General features: G+C 41.7%; 1 protein-coding gene across 1 annotated transcript in view; it reads right to left on the bottom strand.

The window, feature by feature from the left end:
• The window catches only part of MMRN1 (multimerin 1), an 85,446-nt gene extending 63,142 nt beyond the window's left edge, over positions 1-22,304 (bottom strand). Inside the window, exons 1-2 of the mRNA XM_032224656.1 lie at positions 21,458-22,304; positions 3,368-3,487 (exon numbers count right to left, since the gene is read on the bottom strand). Coding sequence (XP_032080547.1) covers positions 3,368-3,487; positions 21,458-22,041 — 704 coding nt within the window. The 5' untranslated portion in view covers positions 22,042-22,304. The remainder of the gene's footprint in view (positions 1-3,367; positions 3,488-21,457) is intronic.
• Positions 22,305-27,829: the final 5,525 nt, after the last annotated feature.

Raw genomic sequence — 27,829 nt, 5'->3', positions numbered from 1 at the left:
GTTTGGATTGCCATGGACTATTAATCAATTGTCTTCAGCTCCTTACATGAATATCTGAGCTAAAACTAAGACTGCAGCCTGACCTGATTCAAAACAGAAACGGTTTGAGGAAAACAAGTCCATGCATATTTCAATTGCTGAATGACTATGTAATTAAATTTGCTGTTGATCTTGGATGAAGGGTATTTGAGGCACAGCAACAAAGATATGAACACTGGAATGGGTTTGAGTTTTATAAAAGGAGATGGATTACATTTTTTTAATAAAAAAAAAAATGCTCCTAGAATTTAATCGTACGTTATAGATATGCCAGCCTGCCACCTTGTGGAAAATGGACCAAATAGGTTTGAAGATCCTGGGAAATCTGATATATATACACATTTGGAGAATTAAAACAAATATTTCCCAAACTAGTATTAGATTGAGGAAAACTGAATGAAAACACTGCTCCTTTTAATAGGTTTGAGAATTACCAAATGCTTGGGTAAGGAAGGCAAATAACCATCCATTTCAACTTCAGGAAATTCTCCAAGCAGAAAATTTTTATTTTTAAGCTGTTGAAATCTTTAAAATCTAGCATCCAACACACAGGTAGAGATAGGCAAATCAGTTTTGTTTCTAGAGTTCTTTTTTTTCCCTTAAGTCTCTTCTATCTCATTTATGCTTTAGATTTATCTTTTAATGTGTGAGAATCAGAGATGGTATTCAGCTGATTCAGATTGGCTTGCCCCAACCAGTAGCGTAAATTGTGGGTGGTTTGAGAGTTTTTGGGGAAAATTTAGGCAGCGCAAAAGCTCATCGGTAAGCTTTCTCAATGAATAATGAAAGCTTAATAATGAATAACAAAGTTGACGATTCATATCTGTATTCACGAAGATCAGCTAAAAAGCATCCTTAATCACGAGTTGCCAATATGTAGCCTGGGTACCACAAATAACCTAGACAGCAAAAAATTATATTGCTTCTGAACACAGAGGAGGTGAACGCCCCTCTGTTCTGTTTAGTTCTGATGATATTTACAAGCTTTCTTAGTCCAGAAAAGCTTGTCAGTTTAGATTACTGTACAAGAGCTGGATGAAAAATAGATGAAATTCGGAGGGGCTACAAACTCATTGACTATGGATGCCTGTAAAATCTCATTGTATTTGTCAACCAGCCATTCCAAAACTGAGGCACACACGATCTTGACTTAGTCCAATCACTGAATCAGAAGCGAATTCAGTCTTGTCTGAAAACAGACTTCACCTACAGATGTTACATAACCTAATAGTGTTGCACACCTTCATGCTTGTGTTGTCTTTTCTAACACACACACGTTTTCACAGACATGCTGGTTTGGTACACTGAAATCGGGGAAGCAGTTTGCGGAGTCAAAAGCAATAAACACGTATGATAAAAGCTGGAGGGGTTAATTAAGTAAAGCATAGCGACAGAATTACCTCAGCTGCAAAGCACAGTTTTAAACAGGAAATATCCATTGGCAAGGCAGGAAAACAGCACATATAATATTCAGTGGAAAATGCTGAATATGGGTCAAAAACCTAAATCCTTTAATAGTTTGTTTAGTTAAGTTCACTCTCTTTTCTTTAAAGGCAGCCATAGATATCCCTCATGTTATTCTGGCTAGTGTTTACCACCTTTCATAGGTAAACTGAGGTTTGTTTCTTGGAGTAATTGATAGAATGTCTCTCTTTCTTTCTTAATTAATCAGATATCTACGCAGACAATGGCTAATGTGTCCAGGCAATCTACAAATAAAGGGCACAAGGATAAGGAAAATCTGACTGACCCTGAGAGTCTAACTTCTTGTAGTTGGCTAACTTTATGATTAAAGGTTTAAGGCGGTGCTATATTGACACTATTAATTATAATGCAGGAATGCCAGAATAACTAGATACAGAGACAGGTTTTTCACGTCGTGCTATCACTGCTGAATAGGTAATTCCTACAGTGCTGTCTCATGTCTATGGATATTTACCCATCTAGTACAGATTAGTGGTGGGTTCCGGATCCCGTTGCCAACTGGTAAGGTGCAACGGGGCCCGGCATCCACCACATGAACGTGCACAGCACACGCATGCATCCTTACCTCCTGCGACACTCCGCGACGCCTCCATGACGCTCCAGCTGCTTGGCAGAGCATCACACAGGTGCCATACACTCCATGCATGTGCACGGAAGCGCCACAGAGTTCAAATACAGGTAAGCATGACGGCGGGCGGGTGGGCCCTCTGGAGCACCGTACCATAACGGTACCCGGTGCTCCTGGTAGGCACCAGTACGCCCATACCGGGGCGTACCACCTGCAACCCACCACTGGTATGGATGTATTACTATTATCCTTCTCATCTTTTCTACTACCTTGTCCTACTGGTATCTTATGATTAAATTTACTTTGTTGTTTGTATGTATATTGAGAGTTTATGCACCAGAGACAAATTCTTTGGTTGTCCAATCTCACTTGGCCAATAAAGAATGTTCCGTTCAGTTCTCTATTCTGTTCTGTCCTGTCCTATCCTATCCTATCCTATTGCACATGCACTGAATTGGCAGTAATGCCAGCAGCAACCCACCCCTGGTTTTGGGGATATAGTCTTCTTGTGGAATTAAATTAATTTTAGAATCGAGTGGCACATATCTTGGAAAAACAAAACTAAGTTATAAACTAATAATGTAAAGATATTGAACAGTGAGTTGTAGTTGTAACAACAACTGTTGTTTTGTATAAGAACAGGAAGAATCATGTACCTTCCATGCAGAAAGTCCAATGTTCACCCCTCAACATCTCCAGCTAGCATTAAAAAAAAAAACCTTCTTATAAGAGCTGAGGTGGCGCAGTGGTTAGGGTGCAGTACTGCAGGCCACTTCAGCTGACTGTTATCTGCAGTTCAGCGGTTCTAATCTCACTGGCTCAAGGTTGACTCAGCCTTCCATCCTTCTGAGGTGGGTGAAATGAGGACCCAGACTGTGGGGGCGATATGCTGACCCTGTAAACCGCTTAGAGAGGGCTGAAAGCCCTATGAAGTGGTATATAAGTCTAACTGTTATTGCTATTGCTATTATCTGGAATTTTGGATAGTTTTTCCCAATTACTAGATTGAAGTAGGTGGAAGGTTGATATGTAACTGTATTCTGTGTTCCACCATTGAGAAAACTTTAATTTTTCCAGAATCTTTAGCAGAAAGATCATTTAATATTATTTTCCTTCATACCATCCTTGGATGGAGTATTCTGTATATTTCAAGTTTTCTCTTCCTATAGATTGGCCTAAGAGGATTGAATATTTCTAAGCAGTTTTCACAGTCTTCATTAATGTAGCTAATCATCATTTAAAAAGCACCTGAGTGATATAAATCCCATTACATACCTTGTTCCACAGGATCCCTTAATCCAAGTGCATGGCTTGGCTCTCCCAGAGCTGTAGCTTTGTACATTGTCAACCACAATCGTGGGTTGAAGCCTTGTGTGAATGTAGGCACACCAGTTCCTAGGCAAATAGAAGGAGAAATAAGATTTATTATAGAACTGATAATATAAATGAAAATTCTGATGGGCATCTGGGAAAAAAAACACTATGTTAAGAGGTAGGATGATGCAGATGGCAGAATTTGGATCCATTGTATTAGATTACTGTTCTGACCCTCTCCTTCATCCAGTAACAAATGGCGAGACAAGCTTAACTGGAATTTCACAGCACTTTAATTAACAGGAAACATAAACTTCGGTGGCTGAAAGCCCAAGCATAAACAAACAGATAAGAACCTTGGCAGCAACTCAGACTTCGACATAGACAGATAACAGCTTCTCCAGCATTATGAATGAAGTTGAATCCTGCAAATCAGACTCCTCCCCGAGTCCCTCCTTAAATACAATCTTGAGTGGAGCCTAATTATAACCAGCTGAGTCCAATTATCTTTTGTAACTGCATAGCTGTTTTCTCCGTCGATCTACCCGGCGTTGCCTGGCATCCAGGACCACCTCCCTTGTCTCCTCGTCACTACTCCAAGGCCTGACGTCATGAGCACACTCCCTTCGGCTCTCACCGCTGCTCCATGCCTCAGGTGCCTCCTGGTGGCCAACCAGCCTCTCTGCGCCCTGCTCGGAGTCGGAACCCTGTCCAGGGTCCTCCACCTCTTCCAGAGCCAACTCATAAAGCCCCTCGCTGTCGGAGTCTGTTTGCACCTCCAACAGCTCCTGCTGGGCCACAACAGATTACTATCCATAGGATATATATATATATATTGAGACTCTCAGTCATCCAGATCATGGTTGTCCCAAATGTGTTTTTCAAAAGGAAATTGGACTTGTTTTTGCTTGAAGATTTTTCACTTCTCATCCAAAAAGCTTCTTCAGTTCACAATTAATGCAAATTAATCTTTTGGAACCCACGTCACAGGACTTGATGCATGGTACTCCCTCGTCCAATATTTTCCCACAATGGCAGCCCTGTGAGGTAGGCTGAATTAAGGGAGACCCAACAACCTTTCATGGCTGAAGATGGCTTCAAAAACTAGCTTTTAGTGATCCTAATCCAGTCACTGCTGCACCATTATTTGAGTTGCAAAGTCACTGTAAGAGGTGACCAGACTGAGTCGGAGAGAGGGGTCCATAGCATCACCAATTATGAATCCATTCATGCCTACAAATCCAGTCCACCTTGAATTTCTTATCTACTGCCAAATTGCTTTGACTGTTAGTAGTTCAGATTTTTGTAGAGAGCTTAAGCTTGCAATAAATCTTTATACCCATTTGAACTGCCTGGATTTTCTGATTTCCCTAGCATTTGACAGTCACTTTATTAAACTTCCTCCTCCTATTTTTCCTACTACAACAATTCTGTAAGGTGAATTGGGCTCAGAGACAGTGACTGGCCTAAAGTCACTTTGACTAGAACTCATGGTGTGTGTGTGTGTGTGTGTGTGTGTGTGTGTGTGTGTGTGTGTGTGTGTTCCAGCATAACTCTGGAAGCCTTGAGCAATTTTAACCAAACTGGGTACACAGATGACTTACTCTCTGGAAACAAATACAGTGGGGTAAGACACGCCCTTGTGGGGGGGGAGTGTTCTGTTACAATACAACATGTTGTGCCTTAAAATGGCTTCTACTGTACTGCTGTAAAATGACTTCTACTGTACAGTGCAGTGGAGTTGCCATGGTAATGGCTTCACAGTACTCCACAAGGAGGCTCCCTCTGATAAAGGGGAAAATTCAACATTAGAAATTACGTTTGGTTTGGACATTCCCCCACCCCTATAAATAAATACCTGGGTTATCAGCTTATATTATAGTTATAATATAAACAAAAAGATTGAACTGGATAATATCCAGTAAGACAATATCTGCATAAACTTCACAGTGGAGGAAAGAGCCATGGGAAAATGACTTTTCCTTCTTCATGATCTTCTTCCTGACTTTTTACTAAATTATTTTTATCTATAAAGAGGAAAAGCTGGGGAAAATGTTTGTGTGTGTTGTTTTCCCCATGGGAAAAATAATTCTTGTATGCCTCCTTGCTTTAGCCTATAGCTAACTCTGACTTTACTCTGAGAATGCACATCTTATCCCCTCTAAAACATGGACATTGAGACAGCCCACTGAATTTAGGACTGCACCCAAAGAATTATTGGAGTCTCCAAGAAAGTAAATTTAAATTTAAAATATAAGCACTCAGTTGTGTCTGGATTAATCTTAAATTGTTCCTTTCCTCCAGCCCATGAGTGATATCAAAATCCAGTTTAGAACTTTAGAGCAGTTTTCTTGAATGAAGAGTACCAGGTATGTGATAAGTAAAAATTAGATAGCTTAATCCCTGTAATGTCTAAGGCTGCAAATGTGATTCAGTTTAATGTCTAAGGGTGCAAATGTGATTCAGTTTAATATCTAAGGCTGCAAATGTGATTCAGTTTAATGCCTAAGGGTGCAAATGTGATTCAGTTTAATATCTAAGGCTGCAAATGTGATTCGGTTTATGTTGCATAAATTCTCAATATCGATCACCAGATGGCAACCTTTCCCAAGGCACATTTCCAAGACTTTTCATCGGCTAGCAAAGAGATAGACCAAGATAATGTACACTCTTTCTGTAAAGTTTTTCTTGAGTTGCCCAGTTTCTAAATCCTAGTATTTGAGAATGTAATCTGTTAGCCATTAGCTGGTATCCAACACTCCATGGGTTCATAGTACATAGAGAAGAATGAGGAAGCCTGTGTGATGATGTCAAGATAGAAATCCTGTAAAATCGGAATGCAAATACATAAGGATAATATTTGTGTCATGGAGTTACTGCACATATGTTGTATTTGTGCTGATAAATATAAATTCCTCCCATAATTGGGGCATACCAGGGGTTATGACACTAAATATATATATTGGTTCGAATCCCAGTGTGGGTATGGCTAGCTGATGAGAGCTAAATAGCTTGAAATAGATCTATACTAGTCTCCCTTTATTTATTTATCAGCACAAATATCACACACACACACACACACACATATGAGCAAAAGTAATAACCAATCAGCCCAATCCTATTCTGTTGAAAATAGGAGAAGGAAGGAGTATTGTGCGTTCCACTGCTTTGTGTTATTTGTCAAAATAATAAAGGCAGGATATAGGCAAGCAAGAAAGCAAAGCAAGTAAGGAAAAAACAGAAGATATTCGCAGAACCCTCAAATTTCCACACCTCTGGCAGAGGATCTGAGATTGAAAAGAGTCTACTCCAGAAAAATTTCTCCGTTTAAATTTCTAATACAGGTAGTCCTCAACTTACGACCATACTTGAGCCCAAACGTTATGTTGCAAAACAAGGGCACTTTGCTACGTGAGGTTTCCCCCATTGTATGACCTTTCTTGCCCCAATTGTTAAGGGATTCCCTGCAGTTTTTAAATTAGGAACACGGTCGTTAAGTGAAGCTAGTTTCAAGCCAGAAGGCAACAAATGGGGACCACAAAAGGGGACCCCCGCATATGTGTGAATCGGTAGCCAAATATCTGAATTTTTGATCACGTGTCTATGGGGATGCTGGAATGGTCCTAAAGTGTGAAAAAATGGTCACAAATCACTTTTTCCAGTGACGTAACTTTGAACGGTCACTAAATGAACTGTTGTAATTCGAGGACTACCTATACATAATTCCACTGATACATAGAAATCACCTATACTTCTTTTGAGCTCTTCAGTCATTTTTAACGTAATGTCCTTTCCTTTGAGAAATGCTGATCCAGAAAGTTCTAAGGATTAGGCAAATGTAAAGGTTCCCCTTGCATATATGTGCTAGTCATTCCCAATTCTAGGGGGCGGTGCTCACCTCCATTTCAAAGCCGAAGAGCCAGCGCTGTCCAAAGACGTCTCCATGGTCATATGGCTAGCATGACTAAATGCCCTAGGCGCATTGAACGAACGCTGTTACCTTCCCACCAAAGGTGGTTCCTATTTTTCTACTTGCATTTTTTACCTGCTTTCGAACTGCTAGGTTGGCAGAAGCTGGGACAAGTCACAGGAGCTCACTCAGTTATGCAGCGCTAGGGATTCGAACCACCAAACTACCGACCTTTCTGATCGACAAGTCTTAGCCACTGAGCCACCAGGTCCCTTTTATTTTCCTTTATTCCCTTTCTAGGGAATATTGACCTCTAATTTATTCAGAGGGCCAAATGCGAATCAAAACAGAAATGAAAGTTTCTTCATGACTTTTTGCTCAATGTTAGCCTTCTTTCGGTCAGTGTCAATTCCCACAGCCCTTCATAGAATTGATTCATAAATCAATTGTTTTCCACTGCGCAGCCAATAACAAAAAAAAAAGGAAATTAAATTCCAATGCCTCAGACGCTCAACCTTTTATGTATCCTGGGGGGCAACAGACAGTAATACCATTAATCATTTAAAAGAGTGTTAACATAAGGTTCAAAATTTCCTTCCAAAATGTTCGGCACATCCTGAATTATTAATTGGGCCTTGCCACCGGAAATGATAAGGCAAGTCACATTGATCACAACCCTTTGATTAAGGTAATGCAATTTTAGGAGTGCATCGTATCATCCACCACGCATTGCTTTTACAGTCGGTTCCGGAAGACTTGCAGAAATAGATTTAATAGAAATAGATTTAAAACGGAACTTTTGTTGAAGTCTAATTCATTCCACGCGTACAGGAGCATCGCCTCAGCGGTATGCTAAAGATCATTAAGCAGCAGCTGAAAAATTAAAAGACCGTTTAAATGGGTGAAAATGTAGGAACCTCTAGGATATCACTCTCGTCTCGTGCTGTACGCACAGTATGTATATATATAGAACAGGCCCCAAAGCTAATATAGGAACACCAGCATGTACATTCTTCTAGTCCCTAAGGCCACATGTCCAAATGATGCATGTGCTTAGCATAATGGTTGCCTGGTTACCAAGATACCAGGGAGAACGATTCTGTTCCTTTCCACCAGGCCCATTTCTGATCTCATTACTGAAAATCTAGAGGTCAGAGTTGAAGTTCCACCATCACCCAAGTTCCTGCCTACAGTCTTTCGGCAACTACCCGATTCCTCGCCATGCTTTCTTTCTTTGCTCATTTCTAAATAACCTGAAGGTTGGCATGTAGTAAAGTTAGCCTGTTCCTCCAGTATCTTTGTCAAACAAAATGCAGTCACTAAGAACTTGGACACTTTTTTAAAAATTTAATGCCAGAGGCCCATTTGGTTTTGAAGGGAGGGAGGGAGGGGAAAGGAAGGGAAATAAGGGAAGGGGAAAGGAAGGGAAAGGAAAGAAAATAAGGGAAGGGAAAGGAAGGGAAAGAAAATAAGGGAAGGGAAAGGAAGGGAAGGGAAAGGGAGGGGAAGAGAAGGGAAGGGGAAGGGAAGGGAGGGAAGGGAAGGAAGGAAAGGGGAGGGGAGGGGAGGGAAAGGAAAGGAAGGAAGGAAGGAAGGAAGGGGAGGAGGGAGGGAGGGAGGAAAGGAGGGAGGGAAGGAAGGAGAGAGGGAAGGAGGGAGGGGAAGTGGAAGGGAAGGAGGGAGGGGAAGGGAGGAAGGAAGGAAGGGGAGGAGAGAGTGAGGGAGGAAAGGAGGGAGGGGAAGTGGAAGGGAAGGAGGGAGTAAAGGAAGGAAAGAAGGAAGAAAGGAAGGAAGGAGGGAGTGAAGGAAGGAGGGAGGGAGGGAGAGAGGGAGGAAGGAAGGAAGGAAAGAAGGAAGGGTGTATCCAAAGCAGGCACTTTCCAAATACATATGTTTGTTTTATACCAGTATCTCCTAACCAGCTTTTTGAGGTACACATGTAGTATACAGTATGCTGTATTTCTATTCTTCTTTCTTGAGCTACAAAGTCCTACACTGAAAATGTCACTTAGGAATTGCTTCATGTCACATTGATTCTCCAGAGCCTGTTCTCACTTCTAAATCAAGTGAAGATTCTCAGATTCTTTATTCATCGGATTCTTTCTGTTCATCCAGAGGATCTCTGCTTGTAATATATTATTATATTATATTATATTATATTATATTACATTACATTACATTACATTACATTACATTACATTACATTACATTACATTACATTACATTACATTATTATATTGCCGCCTATTTACCCGTGGCAACTCAAGGCGGCTTACAGAATATAAAACCACATTTAAAACAATAAAACTAATAAAAGGAATCAAATAAATTAATATAATAAAATCACCACCACCAGTGTTCCTGCGGATAACGTGTTACTGTATAAAATATAAGTTTATTTCTGAAATATCATACATTCTGTTGACCTTCGTGCACATCCACAGCTTAAGGTCCCAAGATCAATTCTAAATTAAAAGTATGTTTTTTGACAACACTGAGATATTTATGAAACATAGAGCCTTTCCAAAGCAAAATTAACAATAATTAATACTTCGCCCAACAAAAGTCTTAGCTACAGAGTAGAGGTAGTCCTCGATTTACAATCACAATTGAGCCCAAAATATCTGTTGTTAAGTGAGACATTTATTAAGTGAGATTTCCCCCTTTTTATGACCTTTCTCACCACAGTTGTTAAGTGAATCGTCACAGTTGATAAGTTATTAACATGGTTACTAAATGAATCTGGCTTCCCCGTTGATTTTGCTTGTTGAATGGGTCATAGTAACGGTCATAAGTATGAGTCAGTTGGCAAGCTGACTGGGAATTTTGATCACACGATCATGGAGATCATACTACCAAGGTCGTAAGTGGGGGGGAGGGGGGAAATGGTCATAGATCACTTTTTTCAGGGCCGTTCTAACTTTGAACGGTCAGTAAATGAACTGTTGTAATCTGAGGACTGCCTGAACTTAGAATCTTCATCTATTTGGAGACTTTATCTGGAGATAGCTAATGCCTCCTCTGGATGAGTGATCATGTTATAAAGCAGATTAGAAGCGAAGAAAATGTGGATTTGCGTGATAAGTCCAAGGCCATGCTTTTCTTCTCAAAAACAGCCCTAAAATGCCCTGTGGCATGACTAATTGGGAAAATAATATCTGTTTTCTTCCGGAATGGAGGCTTGACATTATGAACTACCCATTTCAGGCAGGTATTTGTCTATCATCACTTGTTTCCTTTGTCACATGGAGTTCTGTAATTTTTGGATAAGGAAGGATCCAATGCCTCCGTCCAGGCTGTACTTTTCCTCCTGCTTTGACCTTATGAAATATTTATTTATTATTTCATTTATATTGCTGCTCCAACTGAAACTAACTCTGAGTACCGTATTTTTCGGAGTATAAGATGCACATTGTCCCCCCACAAAAAAGAGGGAGAAAATCTGGGTGCATCATATACATTGAAAACAGCATTTTTAGCCTCCTGAAACCCACAAAACTGGACGTGTAGAGGCTTTGGGAGGCTTGCAAAGTGCTCCTGGGGGCTGGGGAGGGCAAAAATAATCAAAAAATGAGCCATTTTTTGCATGTTCTCCCCCACCCCCACCCCCACCCCAGCTCCCGGGAGCACTCTACAAGCTTCCCAAAGCTTATATATGCCCTGCTTTTTGCAAAAAGGTGGGCATTTTTTGGGAGGTTTGGAGAGTGCAAAAACCTTTTTTTAAAAAAAAAAAAATTGCCTCTTCAAAACCTTGGTGCACCTTATACTCCGGTGGGTCTTACACTCTGAAAAGTACAGTAATCATCTTTCTAAAAACCAGTAAATTCCCTTTCAATCGAAATTTCACTGCTGGCCTACAAATATTGCCAATAATGCACAATAATTATTGTGGCAATAATACGCAAGTGGTTTGTCATGGTTTTCTTCTGTTTCTCCCTATCTAGCCTATTGAATAGTATTTCCTCATTCTTTTACACAACTATTAACCAAGCAGGATAGTTCAGAAAGTATAGTTTTTTTTAAAAAAAAAATGAAGATGGCAGCCGTCAGAATGCAATGGATGTACCACCTTTGTTTGTTTTTTTGTGTGTGTGTGTGTCCTTGACAGTTCATTTAGTGACTGTTCAAAGTTACCCGGGCACTGACAAAAGTGATTTACGATCAGTGGTGGGATTCAGCCAGCTCGCACATATTCAGGAGAACCGGTTGTTAACTTTCTAAGCAGTTTGGAGAACCGGTTGTTGGAAGAAATCTCCTTTTGTTTTTTTTCCCCACTTTACAGGGCTAATCCTGTAAGGAAGGCAGGAAGGAAACATTCTGGTGGTGTTTCTAGCCTAATCTTTATTGCCTTGCTTACAGAAACTGCCTCTCTGGTTAACCCTTATTACATTGTAACAGCTAAAGTGAAGCACCCATCGACGTGAATGATGTTGAGTTGGCCACACCCACCCAATCACATGACCACCAAGCCCCGCCTACCCAGCTGGTCATTAGGGCAGAGAACCAGTTGTTAAATTATTTGAATCCCACCACTGTTTACGATCATTTTTCAAACTCATGACCATTGCAGCATCCTCATGGTCACCTGAACAAAATTCAGATATTTGGCAACTGACTCGTATTTATGACGTTTGCAGTGTCCCACAGTCATGGGATCCCCTTGATAATCTTCTGACAAGCAAAGTCAATGGGGAAATCAGATTCACCGAGCAACTGTGTTACTCACTTACCAACTGCAGTGATTCACTTAATACTGTAGCAAGAAAAGCCACCAAATGGGTCAAAATCACTTAACAAAACTGTCTCACGTAGTCACAGAAATGTAGGGCCGAAATCTGGTCCTAAGTCGAGGACTCCTTGTATTGTCTGTGCGCCACATGACTTCTGGACGCGTGAAAGTAGCAGTTAACTAGAGGAGCCCCTTATAAGAATTTGCATCAAGCAGTGGCAGAAAAGAGGCGTAAAAATGGAGGTGATGGCTGAAGAGACATGGACATCCACTCTCCCAATCTCCACAGAAGTTGATAGCAATCTAAGAAGGTCCTTGTTCTGACTTAGACTTCACAAAATCACAAAGCAGACTCCTTGTCCCAACAAAAAACCCTTTTATTAAGCTAATGCAAATTCCTTTAATTCACAGCCAGCAAAGTCCGGGCAAACAATCTTTCAAGGGTGTATTTACAACCACAGACCTTATCAGGCTTGGAGAGCTGCCAGGCAGATATCTTCACAATGCTGTACAAGACAATAATTGGCAAGGAATCTCTGAGAGTCATGAACAAATCTTCACACTAATGAAACAAACAAATTGTCTCCTGCAAACTCCCCTTTTGCTCCTCTTTATTCCCTCTGGGTGGCGCCATTCACTATCCACCTGTGCCTTTACTCCCGAGTCGGCCCTTGTTCCTTAACTGTTCCCTTCTCCTGGCAACTCTGTGCATAAGCATATTGGGAACAGGCTCCAGCTGTTCTTCTGCCCCACTGATCTCTGACTCCGAAGGCAGCTGATAACTGTCAGACGGCCCTGGCCTCATCTCTGCCTCCAATGCAGAGCCCACATCAGAGCCTTCCCCAGACTCCAGGATTGGCCCATGTTCCTCCCCAACCTCCTCACTGTCTCCGCTAGTGGGCCACAACACTCCTTCTACTTTCAAGTCTGTAACATTCAACTCATAGTGAAACAAATTAGCAGAACTTCAGATCCTTGATCTGAAAATTGCTATTTATAAAGCTTTCATTGTTCAAAGGACTCTTTACAGGAACTACAGAGTTTTCTAAATGTCTTTCTAGACTGTCTGGTGTTTTTTTTAAGTGTACTTTTGTGCATTCATTGTCTCCCTCTGAGGTGTTATTTAAGCAAATCAGTTAGATGTGGTGCATTTTATGTGGTGCATAGACAAGTGGATCTTGTCTTACGTTACACCTGTGTAGAAAAAATATAGCCTCAGGACTCGAGGCTTATACAATAAGTACAAAATTGTAAAAATTCAGGAAGCTTCGCTAATAAGGAAGCAGAAGAGAAAGGAAAAATTAAGGCCACGGTTCTAGATAGAAGAGCAGTTTTTTCAGAACAGGGAGATTTTGGGTCAAAGCTGCCAACTGGGAGGACAAATATTAGGACATCACAGTGAGAAGAATCTTATAATAAATTCATCTTAACCGGAAAAGAAATTCTGTGTGAGAGGAAAGCATTACATTCTTTGATGCCATTTCCCACACTCTTCCAACAATCCCACTACATTGCTATACACGGATACCCCTTAATCTTCACAGCATGGAGCAGGTTGGGAAAACCTGTATTGAGATTTAGTTCCTTGGATTTTTTTTTTTAATAAACTCCTGCGTACGTTGCCAGCAATTAACATGTTTATTTATAGTTCACGCATAACAGTTGCAGGTTATATAACTGCCTCCTTTCTAAGGTGGTAAATGCAAAGAAGAATATTCCTTTAAGAAGGGAGGGAGGGGAGGGAGGAGGGGAAGGGGAGGGGAGTGAAGGAAGCAAGGAAAGACCGAGGGAAGGAAGCAGAGGTGGTATTCTACCAGTTCGGACAGGTTCAACCGAACCAGTAGAGGAAATCATGGATGGCCTCGCCCACCCGCCCTGGCTCTATGGCATCCCATTTAGGCCCTTTTTTCACCAAAAGCACAATGCACGGAAGGCTGAGCTCATGCACGGAGGTAGCTGAGCACATGGGCACGCTCACATTTGCGAATCAATAGGGAATATAAGTAAATACCACCCCTGGAGGGAAGGGAAGGGACGGAAAGGAAAGGAAAGGAAAGGAAAGGAAAGGAAAGGAAAGGAAAGGAAAGGAAAGGAAAGGCTGAACTAATGGCCCAGTATTGTTCTGAGGTTTCCAAATTCCAGTATTGTATTCTTTGGTCCCTAGTCATAACCACTTTTAAGACTATGTTGTAAACCAAAGTCAAGTGTTTTCTGGTTCCTATTATTAAATTTATGGTTGTAATATAATGTTAGCCAGTAGCCAATTGCTATTATTTCAGGCTGAATGGGAGTGATAAAGCAAGGGGGAAGGGGATGAGACAACTAAGAGTTTTTGTGCTCTTACAATTTGTACAGTTTGTCTCTCTGAATATCATCTGAACAAATAGCTTAATTCTGCCCAGAGTCATTATCTGTACTATTCAAGCAATCGCGTTCCAAAAATTAAAAATCCAGAAGGTTAAAGAATTATTTATATCTTTTTACAAACAGCAAGAAGCAGCCGTACTATACCTTAAACTCCCCAAACCTTTGCATATTCATCATGAAAATTACTTTGTGTTTAATATTACTTATCCAATGGTTTGTTGTTTTGGCTTCCATGCTCGGTATGTTGCCAGCCTATAAAGTCTCTTGACAGTTATAATAATAAAAATAAATGTAAAATAAAGACTTTAAAAACAAAACAGCAATTAATATCAATGAAAATAAGTACCACACATAGAATTATATAAAAATTAACAATTTAAACAAAAATATACAAATGTGGTGGAATCTGGCACTGAGTTAAGGGGAGGAGTGAAACAGTTGAGTAGACTTGATCTCTTTTGGGAAGGCAGAGGCTGAAGTATTTACCTTGTAGACATCAAAAGTGTTTTGAGGGCTTTTCTACAAGAAGATATTCCAACCAGTTGAGACAGCAATAGAGAAGCCCTCAACCCAAATCCTTGCCAGATAAGCTGTAGTAGCCAAGGATGAACCTCCTCAGAAGACCTGAGGCAGGAGCAGAGATGGTATTCAGCCAGTTCTGACCAGTTCTAGCAAACCAGTAGAGGAAATTTTGAGTAGTTCGGAGAACCGACAAATACCACCTCTGGCTGGCCCCGCCCCATCTATTCTCTGTCTCCCGAATCCCAGCTGATCGGAGGGAATGGAGATTTTGCAGTATTCTTCCCCTGCCACGCCCACCAAGCCATGCCCACTAAGGTACACCATGCCCACCAAACTACGCCCTCAGAACTAGTAGTAAACCAGCCTCCTGAGACCCAACTGATCAGCTGGGTCTTCTTTTGTTTCCCTGCACAGGAGAATGGAGCTAGAAAGCAGGTTAGTGGGGTGAGGAGGAAATGGGGATTTTGCAATATGCTTCCCCTGCTATGCCCACCAAGCCATGCCCACAGAACTGGTAGTAAAAGATTTTGAATCCCACCACTGGACATACTCTCATGAAGTTTGAAACTAAGTCATTGATGTCATTCATGCCCACCTTAAGCATGAAAGTCAGCTGGATGACTTTGAGTCAGTCATTCTTTCTTAGCCAAACGCACCTTCCAGGGTTGCTGTTGTGGACAAAATAGGAAGAGGAAGGAGTATTGTTGTGCTTGCCACCTTGAGTTACTTATAAAGTTATAAAGGCGGGGTAAAAATCGAATACATCAGATTACATATGGCAGTGATATGAATTAACAGCTAGTGCAGTATTTGAAATAGGAGTGTAACAACTTATTCCAAGAGATTCTTTGCAGTCTTCATGAGATCTGCAAAGTTGTGTGTGTGTGTGAAAAATTTATATTATTTTGATTTTGTTTGATAAGCAGATATATACGTTTTTTTTAATAATTAGTAAGCTGAAGTTTCCATCTGTAGCATGGCTCCATCTAAATACACTGTACTACAGTCTTATCATCCCTAGCTTCTATGCCAATATTAAGTGAGAATAATGGGAAGTACAGGTAGTCCTCGACTTACAACAGTTCATTTAGTGACCATTCAAAGTTACAACAGCACTGAAAAATGTGACTTACAACCATTTTTCACAGTTACGACCCTTGCACAGTTGAAAGTAAAGGTAAAAGTTCCCCTCACACATATGTGCTAGTCGTTCCCAACTCTAGTGTTTATCTCCGTTTCAAAGCTGAAGAGCCAGCACTGTCCGAAGACGTCTCCGTGGTCATGTGCCCAGCATGACTAAATGCCAAAGGCACATGGAATGCTGTTACCTTCCCACCAAAGGTGATTCCTATTTTTTCTACTTGCATTTTTACATGCTTTCGATCTGCTAGGGTGGCAGAAGCTGGGACAAGTAACGGGAGCTCACTCAGTTACGCGGTGCTAGGGATTCGAACTGCCAAACTGCCGACCTTCTGATCGACAAGCTCAGCATCTTAGCCGCTGAGCCACCACGTTTAGGGTGTTTAGAGCGTGTCAAATTTTTCAACTTTCAATTTCCAAACATTACGGATGCTCAAAACTAATGGCTAGCCTTGGGGAATGTGAAGATATATTGGTTCTTTTATTGTAATTTAGAGGTGCTTGGTGAGTAACTACATAAACATTATAACTTTTTAACCTGTTGTTTCTTTCATCATGATCATGTGATCAAAATTCAGAGGCCTGATATTTAGGACCGTTGCTGTTTTCTCAAGGCCGTGTTATCCCCATTGGTGACCTTCGACCAGCAAAGTCAATGGGGAAGCCAGATTCACTTAACAAGCGGATTCAGGGTGGGCTTCAAAAATATTAGCAACAGGTTCTCTGCCTGGTTGCTGGGTGGGCGTGGCCATAGTGGGCGTGGCCTAGTCAGCCTCCTGCACCACAGCGGGTGGGGGGGAATTTGCCCTCCCCAGGCTCCGGAGGCTTTTCTCGAACCTCCAGGAGAGCAAAAATGGCCTCCCCAGGTTCCGGAGGCCCCCGGGAGGCCGGAAATGGGCCTTCCTGAATTTCTGGTAGGCCTGTTTTTTGCCTGCGCCCCCCTCCCTCACTCCCTGCACTTACCTGCATCCAAAATGGGCCATGTGGGGACTCTTAGGAGGGGAGGGGCAAGGTGGGTGGGGCCAGCCAGGAGTGGGATTTGGGGATTCTCCAAACTGCACAAAATCTTAGCTATAGGGGTTCTCCCGAACCCCTGCAAACCCCCAGCAGCCCACTGCGGTGATTCACTTAACAACTGCAGCAAGAAAGGTCGTAAAAATGGGGCAAAACTCACGTAAGAAATGTCTCCCTTTGCAACAGAAATTTTGGACTCAATTGTGGTCGTAAGTCGAGGAGTAACTGTACCAGGCAAAACCATCTGGTCGCTGCTAAGTTAAGAAGGCTCGATAGAAAGATATTGGCAGCTTCTGTTTTTATCCGTCTTATACCAATCCCTCTAAAAAAAAAACTACAGCACCACAGCCTCTGGGATTCATTTTAGTCAAAGACGATGCCAGGACTGAGTCTGTGCAATCTGTACAGAATACATTCTACTCCCTGCAATGCATCTGAAGAAAAGTTTCCAATTATCTGGGGTGTCAAACAGACTTGTTAACCTTATGAAACTGTGAGAGATGGCATCATCAATTCCTCTTTTTTGTTCCCTCCATAGTCTTTTGATCTCTCTTTTCTGAGCAACTTCTGAAAAGCTGGTCACCAAAGAAAACAGGATGCGCCAAATAAATGCGCCATTTATTTTATTTTATTTTATTTACCTACCATATTTTTCAGAGTATAAGACGCACCTTTTTCCCTCAAAAAAGAGGCTGAAAACATGAGTGCATCTTATACACTAAATACAGATTTTTTTGCCTCTCAAAACTCCGCCCCTTCACCAAAATGGCCGTGCATAGCCTTTAGGAGGCTTTCAGAGAGCTCCTGGGGGCTGGGGAGGGCAAAAATGACTGAAAATGGGCTGTTTTTTGCCCAATTTCCCCCCCCCCCCCAAGCCCCCAGTAGTACTCTATAAGCCTCCTAAAGGCTATGCATGAAACAGGCAAAAAACAGGCCCATTTTTGCAAATAACAGGCCATTTTTTGCTCATGGAGGGGGCACACCCAAGGAGCACTCTGCAAGAGGCTATGGGCCAGGAAAATGGGCCATTTTTGGGAGGTCTGCAGAGTGCAAAAAAACCTTTTTTTTTTTTTATTCTGCCTCTTCAAAACCTTGGTGTGTCTTATACTCCGAAAAATACGATATTTTGTTTGTCAAACATGTATGAGATAACAGATATAAGGATAAACATGGACACGAACACAGGAAATGGGTACGAATAAATGGGGACAGTAGGACAGAGATGGTAGGCACGCTGGTGCACTTATGCACACCCCCTTTACACACCTCTTAGGAAAGGGGTGAGATCCTTGCTAGACAGTTTAAGGTTAAAGACATAACTGGGGAAATAAGCCAACTTTCTCTCCATGGCATTGGGAAATATGAAAGGTTGTCTAGTTTAAATAAGCCAAGGACATTGGGGAGGGGGAAGAATTTCCCCATCTGTACCCATCCATCAAGAACTGGACCAATACACTTGAAAGAAATTTGGTAACTGTTGATGGGCATTTATTGAGTCAATTCAATAAATTCTTATCTTTTCCATGCAAATGCAGTAGGTTTCTCAAAGGAAATATATACAAATCATGATAGTTAGTCCTGACAACAACTGGTTGGGTAGCTGTGATACTGGAATATAATTGCAGGCTTTTAAATGATGGCTTGCCCCCAAACAACAGATTGATATTCTCTCCCCCTGTCCCTCCCTCTCTCCCTCCTTCCCCCTCCCTCTCCTTCTCCCTCCCTATCTCTCTGTCTCTCTTTGCCAATGTCATTAGTAGTGTTGTATGGATCTTCAAAGGAGCATTTTGCTTTCTTGATGTAGCCCATTAAAATGAAGCAAAATACATCCTTTCTATTGCTGCTTTGCCTCACCGGTTTATTTTTAGTAAATTACTTTTTTTTTTACATTTCTTGACTCTGGGTGGCTCAGAACAATATTGCATCAATCAAATTTTCTTGCAATAAAATCAAGATTAAAAACTACAGTGTAGGGCCACATAGTCATTTAAGAGCAAAAAGACAAACTTATAACCTCCAATACCAAAATAGCAGCCAACATTCCTTCAATTTATCCTCCAAAATCTTGGCCAAAGAGCTTAGAGATTTACTAAGAGAAGCAAAGAAGCTGATGGGGAAGGCTTCCAACATTTAATTGAAACAACAACTCATTGACATCAAAAACTCCATGAGCCACTTTTTCACAGCAATAGCTTCATGGCCATGCCTTTCTGAAATTTCTCACCTTTAATTAGGTAACTGTAAAGGTTTCCCTCACACATATGTGCTAGTCGTTCCCGACTCTAAGGGGTGGTGCTTGTCTCCATTTCAAACCGAAGAGCCAGCGCTGTCCAAAGATGTCTCCATGGTCATATGGCTAGCATGACTAAATGCCATGGGTGCACGGAACGCTGTTACCTTCCCACCAAAGGTGGGTCCTATTTTTCTACTTGCATTTTTTACCTGCTTTTGAATTGCTAGGTTGGCAGAAGCTGGGACAAATAACAGGAGCTCACTCTATTACATGGCGTTAGGGATTCCAACCGCCGAACAACCAACCTTTCTGATTGACAAGCTCAGCGTCTTAGCCACTGAGCCACCGGGCCCCTTTAATTTTCCTTTATTCCCTTTCTATGGAATATTGACCTCTAATTTATTCAGAAGGCCAAATGCGAATCAAAACAGAAATGAAAGTTTCTTCATGACTTTTTGCTCAATGTTAACCCTCTTTCGGTCAGTGTCAGTTCCCACATGCCTTCATAGAATTGATTCATAAATCAATTGTTTTCCACTGTGCAGCCAATAACAAAAAAAGGAAATTAAATTCCAATGCCTCAAATTCCAACCGCCAAACTACCGACCTTTCTGATTGACAAGCTCAGCATCTTAGCCACTGAGCCACTGAGTCCCTCACCTTTAAGTACAAAGCAGTAATATACTATCTGCAACCCTGGTTTCCTAAACAGCTATTAAAATGGTTAAAAATAAATATTTTATATTTATAATTTTTTACTTTAATAAAAGATCAGGACATTTTGCATTGCAGACGACATTAGAAATCTTACATGCAGATTGCTTTACTTTTTTCAAGAATCAATGTAATTTAAATAACCAAAACTATGTGACATGATAGCAGTATTCCAGTATTTGAGGGGCCGCTGCAAAGAAGAGTGGGTTCAAATTATTATCCAAAGCACCAGAGGGCAGGAAAAGAAATAATGGTTGGAAATTAATCAAGGAGCGATCCAACCTAGAATGAAGGAGAAATTTCCTGACAGTGAGCACAATAAACCAGTGAAACAGTTTGCCTTCAGAAGTTGTGGGTGCTCCATCACTGGAGGTTTTTAAGAAGAGACTGGACAGTCACTTATCTGAAATGGTGTTGGGTGTCCTACTTGAGCAGGGGGTTGGATTAGAAGACTTAAGACCAGAGAACTAAGGAGACATTTCCTGATAGTTAGAACAATTAATCAGTGGAACAATTTGCCTCCAGAAATTGTGAATGTTCCAACACTGGAAGTTTTAAAGAAGATGTTGGATAACCATTTGTCTGAAGTGGTGTAGGGTTTCCTGCCTAAGCAGTGGGTTGGACTAGAAGATCTCCAAGGTCCCTTCCAACTCTGTTATTCTATAATCTAAATTATCCTAGAATAGAGTAGAGTAGAGTAGAGTAGAGTAGAGTAGAGTAGAGTAGAGTAGAGTAGAGTAGAGTAGAGTAGAGTAGAGTAGAGTGGCGTGGCATAGAGTAGAGTAGAGTAGAGTAGAGTAGAGTAGAGTAGAGTAGAGTAGAGTAGAGTAGAATGGAACAAAGCAGAAAGAACAGAACAGAATTCTTTATTTGCCAGGTGTGATTGGACACACAAGGAATTTGTCTTCAGTGCATAAGTTCTCCGTGTAAATAAAAGACATAAATCATGATCATAGTCATCATAAGTACATTCATCATGGATCATGATACAACCCTTAGTGATAGCCATAGGTTACTAAATAAGCAGTCAACATAAAGCATATTAGGAAACTAAATAAAACAATATGAACCATAAAGATACAATTTATTTAGACCCATTATGTGAAGATCTGAAAAGGGTTCTAATCCTGGGAAAATTGGAAGTAAAGAGAAGACTTCCATAGTTCCTTCCAGCTCTATTCCATTCTAATTCTATCTGTGACCAAACTATCCACAATAATTGCTTTCTCCATCGTCATTGCAGTGCCTAGTTCAACACAGTTTATACCTTTCTACTTATGACTCAGTTGGCTTTATTTAATCACCCATCTTTCTCATGGCTTCTGCTCTTATTGAAGAACAGAAGGAAATTTTACCTAGGCTTCTGTAAAGTCTTCCTAAGGAAAGAAAGAAAAATATTGGAGGCAATATGTTTCTGCTTACTTTCCCCTGGTCGTCTCAAAGCTGGGGCTTCTGTTATCTTTAGCCTGCTGCCCACCGTTGTTGCCGTAGCCCGAGTGCCTGGAAGTTCTGCTCACAACTGGACTTTTCGGTGCTTCCTTTTCAAGGGGACCCTTTCGGGGCTGGATCTGTGCTGGATGCCCACCCTCCTTAGGCCGGATCGATGCCTTGGCATGTGTACCACTACCATCACTGTCCTTTTCTCTGCCAGGAGTTTTAAGAGTGATATTTTCACCTTGCTCCGTTGTAGCTGGAGTTGGCGAGCTTTGAATTTCCTCCTGGGTGGTAAGAGGGCTGTGTTTTATGTCCCATCCATCCTGTTTGATAGTCAGCACAGAAGTGGGATTCTGAGGAGAATCTGGTATTGACGATGTTGCCTCCACACCTCCAAGGCTCTGGACTTCAGGAACAGTCAAACCAGGATGACTTACTTCCACTGTGCTAGAATCCAAAGTCGTAACCACAGCTGGGTCTGTTGAATTGGCTTCTGCGAAGGTTAGTAAAAGCAATATTGAAAATACCTCCCACATTCTCTTGTCTTGCGAGAACCTCATGGTGTCCTTCATTTGGTCCTCAGCAGAGGCCCTCTGAAATCTTTCACTTGGTTCTGTGGCTTTCACCCTGGATCTGAAACCAAACGCTGGATTGCGAGGTTGTGTGTTTGTGGGAGAGAAAGGAAACAGGTTTTTGAGTATTGGAGAGTAGACTGAGGAAGCTCCGTTTCCTGTTTCTATGGGTTCCCTTGTGACCTGCGACCTCTTGGAGCCGTGGAAGCAAAATTCCTCTGAGGAAGATTATACCAATTGTCTTTTGTTGAAGCTAGAGGAGAGGGAATGGCATCATGCAAACATGGAAATGTGCTGTCAGTGAAATCAGTTCAAGGCAGATGGGTGGGGATGTTGAGTAACTTCCCTTTCACATGGAGTAGCTGCAGAGAACACCAGGGACCTGTCCAATGTCCCTCTTGCATAACCATTCCATGAAGTAAGGAAATCTCAAGTTACGTCTTCATTACAATTAGTCCTTGACTTATGACCTTAATTGAGCCCAAAATCTCTGTTGCTAAGCAAGACAGTTGTTAAGTGAGTTTTGCTCTGTTTTACATTCTTCTTTGTGCCACAATGATTAAGGGAATCACTGTAGTTGTTAAATTAGTAATATGGTTACTGGATTACTGGATTAACCAATCCAAAACACTTAAGTGAATCTGGCTTCCCCACTGACTTTGCATGTCAGAAGTTAAGTTCTGGTTTACTTACTAGATTACTAGGTAACTAGATTACTAGGTTACCCAATGCCCAAAGTTAAGTGAATCTGGCTTCCCCACTGATTTTGCATGTCAGAAGTTTGCAAAAGGTGATCACATGACCCCGGGACACTGCAACTGTCATAAATATAAATTAGTTTCCAAGTTTCTGACTTTTGATCAGGTCACCATGACGTTGCTGCAACGATCATAAATATTAAAAGCTGTCATAAGTCACTTGTTTCAGGGCCATTGTAACTTCAAACAATCCCCAAAGGAACTGCTGTAAGTCCAGAACGACATATAATCATTATCTGCTTTTGCTCTCAACGCCATAATGATCTAGCTGTATACTGTATCTGTTCATGTTTATATGAATATCTCATCCTTATTCCAAAGCTCAGTATGATCTTTAATGTATTCCTCATAACAGCATTACATAACAGAAGATAGTAAAATAAGAACTAGACCCAGGGGTGGGTTCCGGCAGGGCAGTAACTGCCAATTGGGTCGTGCTTGATGCATGTTGTACGCACATGCACAGTGCAATAAAAATTGTTCTGTGCATGTGCAGAGGCAGAAAGCAAGATGGCGCCACCAGAGAACCAGTTCAGGGGCGTGGCAGGCCTGGGTGGTTGCCGCTTCCAGTTACCCAGGCCACCAAACCACTACCGGTTTGGCCAAACCAGTCCAAACCAGTATGAACCCACCACTGACTAGACCCCAGATTACCTTTAGCCTGGGGGTCTTCTGCCACTATAATTTCAATTTTCTATCACTACAAATACTTCTATGTATCTTTTAATCTGGGATGGTTGGTGCCACACATTAGTTTTATCCATTTTGAATGGCACATCCTCCTTTTTTTTGACAAGGCTTTGATTCTCTAAGGATACATGAAGTCCCCTGTTATCATCCTAAAAATGTCTCATTTCTTTCATCTGCTCAAGTAAGATGATCCAAAAGATTGATGGTTAGCACACAATGCAAGTTGCTATGCATGAAACACCTGCTTCAAATGCCCATTGTGGGCACTGATCGTTCCCTATCCCCAATTTTTCCCTAACTTACTTTCTCCACCTTCAGAATCATTCATATTATTAAACTCAACAGTCCTGATAAACTCCTCCACTTTGGGAAAACCAGAAATATCTATCATTGCTGTGACGCGATTTTTCATCTCCGATGCTCACCCCATTTTTAGCCACTGGTTATAGCATAGGGACACAGGTGGCTCAGTGGCTAAAATGCTGAGCCTGTCGATCAGAAGGTCGGCAATTCAGCGGTTCAAATCCCTAGCGCCGTGTAACAGAGTGAGCTCCTGTTACTTGTCCCAGCTTCTGCCAACCTAGCAGTTCGAAAGCACGTAAAAATGCAAGTAGAAAAATAGGAACCACCTTTGGTGGGAAGGTAACAGCGTTCTATGAGCTTTCGGTGTTTAGTTATGCCAGCTACATGACCACAGAGACGTCTTCGGACAGCGCTGGCTCTTCAGCTTTGAAACTGAGGTGAGCACCGCCCCTTAGAGTCGGGAACGACTAGCACATACAGTATGTGAGAGGGGAACCTTTACCTATAGCTGCAACGCAAAATCTTCAAAAAGGTAACAAGCATCTTCTGGTCGCCACGGAGTGATGTGAGTGGCTATATGCCTCTGGCTTAGCTTGTAGCACATCAGCTAATTGTAACCGAAAGGTGGACATCTCTGAGCAGATGTGGGCAGCTGCTGAAACAAGATCTCGTTTTCTCTGCTGTTAGTGCAAAGGTTCTCCACATTTCAGCAGCTGCCAGCATCTCATTAACAGCTTTTCTTGTGAAATGGGCAAGACATAAACAACTCACATTAGCCGGATGGAGCCGCTGTGCTAACATGTGACTGTCACACTTAATCATACACCGAGCAGGACTGGAAAGAAACGATTGAACCAGATATTTTGAATCGCTTGTGTTTATGCCGCTGTGCTTTCTCAGAAGGTAATTGCTATGGAGGTGATCAGAGCAGGGTGTTCTAGAAAAGGAGAAGGAGGGACTCGTGAAACAGCAACGTCAAACTAAGACCCATAGCTAATTCAGGGCAGCAGATCAACCTTTCTGGTCCAAATCAATTAGTCATTGTTTCAAGAAGATTTTTCATGAGACCCGATAGCAGTCATAGGCCTGGATTTAATTACAGAAAACAGGTGGAACATATTCACCCAGGAGGAGGAAGGAGATACCACGGGCTTAATCATCCTCCATTGGAGGAAAGCCAATAATTTAACTTGAAATCCAGAAAAAATCAGAGGCATGAAATATATGGAGCATTTGTTAGATGTAGACAACAACCTGACAGTCAGGACTGTGATTTGTGGTTAGCCGCATAAAATTTGGTGAGCAGAAGCAATGCTGTTTTTTCTAAGTCTTATTAGTGTTGGAAGAAATCTCTAGCTGGTTCAATTCCAAGCGGGGAGAAAGACACTGGAACCCCGGAGGCTGATTGGAAAGATGGTTTATTGATGGACAGGACCCCATGGATTTGAGGTCTGGGCAGCTGACCACATGGAGTGGAGAGTGAGGGTTATTTTTACCCTCTCTTGGGCTTTGCCCTTGAGCTTCCTGTTCCTGTGCAAGAGCATGTATTCTATTGGTTGTTGTAGGGGTCACTGCTAACTTTGTAGGCTGTCTGAGTTCCAGGCTTGGTTGAAGCTTGCTCAATGATGTAATTAAGGGGTTTGTTGTGTCACGTGATGAGCTCTGCTGCTAGATGATAGAGAGCTAATCCTATTATGTCCTGATGGGTTATGTCTTAATCCCATCACCCTGGAGCTGAAGGTCTTTTGTCTTGTAGATAGGCTGGCCCAGTCCTGCTAGGGCTATTAAGAAAGGTGGGGGCTGCTTTCCTAGAGCATGTTTCTCCTTTAGGGAAATATAATATTCTGCGTTTTTAAATATTTCCCAAAATATTTCATTCTTCTAGGAGTGGAGTGGATGCTAACTTTCTACATTAGAAAAAAAAGGGGGCTTTCTGTTAACAACAACTGATGGGAAGTGACCAAAGGGGGGAAAAAAACCTAAGAGGATTAGCTTCCTCATTCTAAGAAGGGCTTTGTTATTATAGTAACAGGAGTAATAGGAAAACACACAACAGATTTCTTTCTGATGTCTATCAATCTAGAATTACACAATAACAACTAGCCTTGACTTACGACTGGAATTTAGCCTGGCAATTAGGCTTAATAAGTCACGATGGTCGTAGAGCAGGTCATCCAGAGGTGGTATTCAGCAGTTCTGACCACTTCTGGACAACCGGTAGTGGACATTTTGAGTAGTTCAGAGAACCGGTAAATACCACCTCTGACTGGCCCCACCCCCATCTATTCTCTGCCTCCCAAGTCCCAGCTGATCGGGAGGAAATGGGGATTTTGCAGTAACGTTCCCCTGGAGTGGGGAGGGAATGGGGATTTTACAGTATCCTTCCCCTGCCACGCCCACCAAGCCATGCCCACCAAGCCACGTCCACAGAACCAGTAGTAGAAAAAATGTGAATCCCACCACTGAGGTCATCACATGATCAACCTGATTTTACAAACTTTTTTGTTGCAGTTAAGCGAATGCAGCGGTTGTTGAGTGAATGCGGTAGTCATTAAGTGAACCCATTTTTCGCTATGGATGCCTTTATGGCCAAAACCCCAGAAGAAAACATTGGTTTCCCACAAAAATGTGAACCTCATGCTTCAAATGGCTGTAAAAGCAACACGACTGCTGAATGCCCCAAAATGTGGCCCTAACGGGTATGAGACCATTAGAACTTCAGAACCAAGTTATAAGTACCTTTGGGGGTGGGGAGAGATTGTTGTAACTTTGAGCAGTTGCTAAGTGACTATTCAGAACTTGAGACTACCTGTACCAAATTGAAAGTGACCATAGAGGTCATCTAAATGCAATTACCAGTCACAGCAATCCTGACACATAATTTTGTGGGTGGAGAACCTCAAGTAAAGAGGCAGGTTGATGAACAATTCCATGGTAAATGAAATCTTATTGCCAGCAAGTTTCAATTTGACTGAAATCTGTTTTCCTAAAATTTTCACTTGTTTCTGGTTGTGCTAACCTTAATGCAAGCATCTGTTCCGCGCATCATTTCCAGGGAATCATGAAATAATTAGAAAATGCTATTTAGGCTATTGTCCAGCTTTCAGCTCAGCGAAGGAATCGTGATGAAAGTATCACTGACAAATATCTACCCAGCCTTATCTTCAATACCACCCAACAGGAAAAGTTTATCACCTTTCTACATAATTGGTTCCACTATCAAACTGCTTTTGCTGTAACAAATTACCTTGCTGGATTCAGAAAAATGTGGTTTCATTTCCTACAAGCGCTCCTAATATATTTGGAACTTGCAGAACTGATGCATTCATATAAAAACGCAGATAAATTCTAGTCTATTCTAGTGAGGAATTGACAGGGTTTACATCAGGGGGAGGACATGACATTGTGCATGTCAGGATAGTACTAGGATATAATTCTGGTGCTTTCTGGTGGAGAGATAACCTTTCACACGTAATAATATGGAAAAGAATAGAAATACACAAATAGTATATTTTAATACAATCTGAAACACAAGGGAATCATTATATGGATAAAATGCCTAATGCATATGCATATATTTATATAATATTAGAGTATCAAATCTTTACAAGGGCTTCTTGGCAATTTACAATTAAATATAAGATTTAGAAATGTTGTTCTGACCTAGACTTCCCAAAATCACGAAGCAATGTTTGAAATGTTTGAAATGTTTATTGTATGCCGCCCTATTCCCGAGAGACTCAGGGCGGCTAACAAGCAGGGGGAATACAAACAGAAAAACAAAAAGAACAAGCAAGTTAAAAACACAGCAACAGTCGCAACAATTCAAGTGGGGCTGGGAACTCATCAGCCCCAGGCCTGCCAGAACAGCCAGGTCTTAGTGGCTTTGCAGAAAGCCTGAAGGGTGGTGAGGGTCCAGATCTCCGCGGGGAGATCGTTCCAGAGGGCCGGAGCAGCCGCAGAGAAGGCCCTCCCCCGAGGAGTCGACACGCAGATTCCTTGTCCCGACAAAACCCCTTTTTATTAAGCTAATGCAA

This window comes from Thamnophis elegans, chromosome 9, assembly GCF_009769535.1.
Source record: "Thamnophis elegans isolate rThaEle1 chromosome 9, rThaEle1.pri, whole genome shotgun sequence".
Classification (NCBI taxonomy): domain Eukaryota; kingdom Metazoa; phylum Chordata; class Lepidosauria; order Squamata; family Colubridae; genus Thamnophis; species Thamnophis elegans.
Note: the sequence above shows the minus strand (reverse complement) of the source record. Positions and strands in the feature narration are given on the sequence as shown.